The 4924-nt window shown below is 42.1% G+C and overlaps 1 protein-coding gene across 4 annotated transcripts in view; it reads right to left on the bottom strand.

Annotated features, from left to right (window-relative positions):
- Window positions 1–2841, bottom strand: part of RBM8A (RNA binding motif protein 8A) — an 8610-nt gene extending 5769 nt beyond the window's left edge. The window contains exons 1-4 of one of the 4 annotated variants that reach the window (XM_019627826.1): window positions 2709–2841; window positions 2374–2433; window positions 2162–2239; window positions 1841–1977 (exon numbers count right to left, since the gene is read on the bottom strand). In XM_019627826.1, coding sequence (XP_019483371.1) covers window positions 1841–1977; window positions 2162–2239; window positions 2374–2433; window positions 2709–2775 — 342 coding nt within the window. In that variant the 5' untranslated portion in view covers window positions 2776–2841. Of the gene's footprint in view, window positions 1–1840; window positions 1978–2161; window positions 2240–2373; window positions 2434–2671 lie in introns of all 4 variants that reach the window. The other 3 variants (XM_019627827.1, XM_019627825.1, XM_019627824.1) reach the window with 3 other exon arrangements.
- Window positions 2842–4924: the final 2083 nt, after the last annotated feature.

The raw sequence follows: 4924 nt of genomic DNA, 5'->3' as shown, positions 1-4924 counted from the left end.
GCAGCGTCCTCCACAGCTAGACTGAAGAACAAAACGACAGCAACGTGTCTATTCCCCTTCCCCCAATTCCCCAGCACTGTTCCCATCCCCCAATTCCCCAATAAAAATCTTAAAAAAAAAATTAATAAAGGCAGAGACTAGTTAGGAAACTATTGTACAGGACCAGCCCAGAGATGATCAAGGACTAAACTAAGGCAGTAAATATAGACAAAACAGATTAGGATGTTCACATAGGAAGTAAACTCAACAGTAAGTGACTTGTTAGGTGATGGTAGGGAAGAGTTGAGGATAGATCTGGGGTTCTGGCTTAGATTACTGGGTAGATAATTCCAATAACAGATCTGGGGAGTCAGAGGGGAGCGTGTATGGCGAATTCGGTTTTATTTTGGATATGTGAGTTTACAGAGCTTGTCATATGCGGGTGGTGATGTCCAATATGTGGAAATATAAATGTAATGACTCAAAACTGGTTGGGGTGGAAGAAATAGATTTGAGAATCATGTGTATGATACAGTTTCAACCACCATAATGGGTGAGATTGCCAGTGGAAATGGGTAGAGCTCAAGGAGAAAGGACTAAGGACAAAATCCAGGCTCCTCAAATGTCTGGAGAAGGGGAGGCAAAATGTCTTCCCCCAGCAGTACAATCTTATTTCTACCACCCAAAAAAATACTAATAAAAAATTATTTTTTAGTCTACCTATATGTAAGAGAAAGGGTCATTTTAGAGCTCCTCTGATACACAGGTCTCAAGAAAGATTCAATCTGGCCCACTAGACAAAAATCCATTTTTAATTGTATAAAATTATACATATAAAATACATAGCAAGTACTAAAAAGGTAAGTAAAATCTTTAACGCCAAAAGTGTACAGATCAGGGAACAATTTTTCTCAAGTCCTTTGAGATCTTACTTGTTGGTATTCAAGAAAAATACTAAATCCAAGAGGCCAAGGACAAGTTCTTCCCACAACTCACACCCCTTCACACTTCCCAGAGAAAGGAGCATAGGAGAGATGAGGGCGTGTGATTTCCGGATTATAAATATCAATAAAACGTGAACAGACACACCTATTATTTAACGTAGGGTCCTCTGCTCCAACCCTACATGTGCTTCACAGAATACAGAGAAGGGGCTTGGAGAATTCAAGGAAGTCCATTTCAAGAACTAATACAATTGTTGCTCAAGTCCTTACCTCTGATCCCATATGTACTGGTCACCAAGATGATGTCAAAAGCAAGAAAGCTTACTTCCATCTTGCCCCTATCTGATCCAAAAGAACAAACTGTGGCCTGTTTCTTAACCTATTTCTGAAAGCAAAGTGTATAATCGTTCAATGGAAAGTCTAATTGTAGGCACATTCAACTTCCCAAGTTCAGTTTAGAAAGTGCATTGAGCTATACTATAGTGTAAAGNAGGGGATGGGGAGTGGGGCGGCGGATTGGGGGAGGAGGGTTGTCACTTTGAGGGGTAAAAAGTATAACTGTTGCACTCTTGTACAGCTGAAACTAATTAAAGAAATATTTCACAAAAAATAAATTTAAAAAAAGTATACACATTTTAAGAAAGGAGAAACCGTATTAAAATTGTTAATACTCAATATATACCGATAACGAAAGATAAATACAAGCTATGTGTATACATTTTTTTGGCACCTCCCCACCCCAACCCCACACCAGTATATCCCTTCTGTATTTACAATGTTTGTCTGTTTCTGTCTCTAACAAAATTTCCAATGTTATTTTATTTCGACTTTGCTCACGGCCAACCACACCAAACATGGGAGATCTACCAATGCTGTCTAAGGGTGGAAGAGAGGCAATGGAGTGTAACTTAGGATACCTTCAGGTATCCTGTACGCCTGTCCAGGTTGAGGTGGATGTTTTTTATTTCCCCATATTCTGCAAATTTGTCATGGATGTCTTCTTCGGTGGCTTCTTCATGAACTCCAGTGACAAAAAGAATCCAGCCTTCAACAGCTGTCGGAGAAAGGAGGGAGGTTGTTTGAGCCCATGAGAGAAAAACTTCAAGCAAGATCACAGGAGTAGAGTGCAAGCTCCAGAGACTGGTTAAGCTATCTCTCACCCCTTTCCTTCTGAGTTTTATTTTCTTGGTCCCTAATTCTCTACAGACACAGATACCTACAAGCTCCATTTTACTTACAGCGTTGTGGTCCAGGTTCATCGCCATCCTGCTCCACGCTGTCATAATCCTCACGCATCCGCGCTCGAGACCCCTCTTCTATAGGAAACATACACGAGATCACCGGAAATGCCCCCTTCTGCCACTGTTCCCCATGACTCTGAAGAGGGACTCCAAAACCCGTAGCTCTAGCCATTCTAGACCCCACTTTCCCCACACAAACAAACACTCACCGGAGCCAAAGCCGCGGCCCTTCCGTTTCTTCGCTTTTTCCTTTAGTTTGTGGATGCTTTCTGAGCCCCATAAGTAAAGAGTAGTAAGTAACAAAGATTAACATTTACAATAATCTGTCTCCCAAGACAATATCTGAAAACGGACCCCCATGACCTCCAGTCCCAGTCCCAGTCCCTTCCCAGTCCCGCCCACAGGCCTCCCGAAGGGGGCGGAGTCTCCAAGCCAACCGAAACCCGGCTCCTACCCTCCCTGCTGGGAAGGGAAATTATGTTGTCCTATTACGCCCTTCTGTCGCACCTTCCCCGCTTCCCGCAGCCGCCTCCACTGTCCTCACCGTCCCCATCCTCATCCATGGCGAAATCCTCGCCCCCGGCCTCATGAAGATCCAGTACGTCCGCCATCTTGCCTTCGTTCTAACTCTCGTCTGTGCCGCTCAGGAACTAAGCATCTCGGGAAACTGTCGCGGAGGGGAAAGGTCACCAGTCAAGAGAACCAATCAAAAGCTTACTCTAAGTCCCGCCCACGGCGCGGTGAAAGCACGCCCTGGAGGCGGGCCTAGTTCGGGAAGAGCCGGAAGTGTTCCTGTAGCCATCTTGAGTAGGTCGTGAGCTGAGAGCAGTCGTGCTGTGAGAGACAAGCTAGGGGTAGGCGGAGACGGTGGCTTTCTCCTATCTAGGGCTGCCGTGGAGAAAGACTACTGACAGTGGAGCTCAGCCAAATTTCAAGTACAAGTAGATGGCTGCCTTCCGTCTGTTTTCACCCATACTAGGAAATGGAAGTTTGAGAGATGTTTTTTCTCTCCAAGTTTCCAGGCCTGTACCCTGTTCCTGGGAGCAGCCGGGTGTCCGTAATGGAAGCATTTTTTAAAAATGGTTCAGTCAGCAATGCTGGCTCAAAGAGCTGTTTCTGGAACATACAGTGATGGCACCGAATTTCTCTCTTAAAGAAACTAACAGACCTAGCTGTCTTGAAATACGATTGGTGAGACAGATAAAACCAACTTTTTTTTTTAAATATAAATTCCCAAACTCGTCCTGCCACCTCTGGGAATTAAAAGAAAAAAAAAAAGTCACGGTTTCAAACAAAATAGTTTTAGCTTTTTTGAGCATCGTGCAGGTATTTCACATTTAAGAACCTAGGAGATGAGGCAAAACCCATATTGCCCCCAAATTCTGGAACCCCGACATAGGCCTTAAACAATAGGCTGCGGATTCACTTATTTATTAATTTTTTAATCAAACGGTTATGAATGCGCTTATATATATATGTGTGTGTCTAATATTAGAGGAGCCGCTGGCAATACGAGGAAAAATAATTGCATTATCAACAATCATAATTAACATTTGTTAGTGATAATTGCTATCACAAAGCACTATGGCAGTACAAAGAAAGTGCCTAATACGGACTGGGTGTAAGGAAAGTCCATGTGAGGGACAGCTTCGGTTTGAACTGAGCCTTTAAGTAAGACTGGGTAGTTTTTCCAGTCAGTGCACTTGTATTGAGACTAGGAGACAATCTATTCTCCACAGTAGGTAGTGTGATCTTTTTCAAAATTAGTTGGTCACGTTCCTGTTTAAAACCCTTCCTTGAATTATTTTTGCACTTCGAGTAAAATTCAAACTCACAGCCTGCCTTGCCTATGTCTCCAACCTCTCCCACCACCATTCTTCCCCCTCACACATTAAGTTCTCCCTACGCTTTCCCTCAGCTTTGTTGTATTGTATGTACTGTTTCCCATGTCAGGACTTTTGCAACTTTGTGTTCCTGATGCTCTTACTCCAGCTCTTCACCTGATTAGTTCAACCCCATCCTTTATGTCTCCCTAAAATACTATCGTCACCCAAAGGAGTCTTCTCTGTCCTATCCTTCACTCTCTTTATGCCTTCACAGAACTTAAATCTGAATCCTTAGTTACCTTGTTTGTTTTTCCCATTAGAATGTAATCCTTATGTCACAGACTCATATTTATGACTATAGCTGCAAAGTTTAGAACAGTGCCTGGCTCAAAGTAGACATTTTGTACTTACTGAATTAATAATTATCAGAATAGCAAGAAATTCTGTATGCTTGATGCTGTGTGACTAGGAAATTAAACAGTTTAGGGCCAAATTGCATGCCATGCTGAGGATTCTGGAACTTATCCTGAAGGCAAGAAATTTCATTACTTCTAGTATTTGAGTATTCATTACTTTTAACGTTTGTAAATAGGCCCTGTACTATTTTTATTAGCATTTTTCCTTAACTAGACTGACTTTTTAAATAAATTTACACTAAATTTAGGTATCACTGTCATAAATGGAAAACCTATGCGTTTTACTACAAATTCAGATAAAAGCATAACTAGCAAAAATGAAAAATGTTTGCCCATCTACCACCTAAAATCATCACAGGTAATACCAAGGGTTCACATAAAAAACTTTGGGAAATGCTGCTAAAGATGAAGATAGCTAAGTGATGATTTAAGCAAGGGAGTGGCACGGTCATAAGTATTTTAGAAAGAAATCTGACAGTGGTGTGGACGATGTTAAAAATAAAGGCAGAGGGCCGGCC

Source organism: Hipposideros armiger, unplaced genomic scaffold (assembly GCF_001890085.2).
Source record: "Hipposideros armiger isolate ML-2016 unplaced genomic scaffold, ASM189008v1 scaffold_741, whole genome shotgun sequence".
NCBI classification, from domain to species: Eukaryota; Metazoa; Chordata; class Mammalia; order Chiroptera; family Hipposideridae; genus Hipposideros; species Hipposideros armiger.
This window is presented reverse-complemented; position numbering and strand designations above follow the sequence as displayed.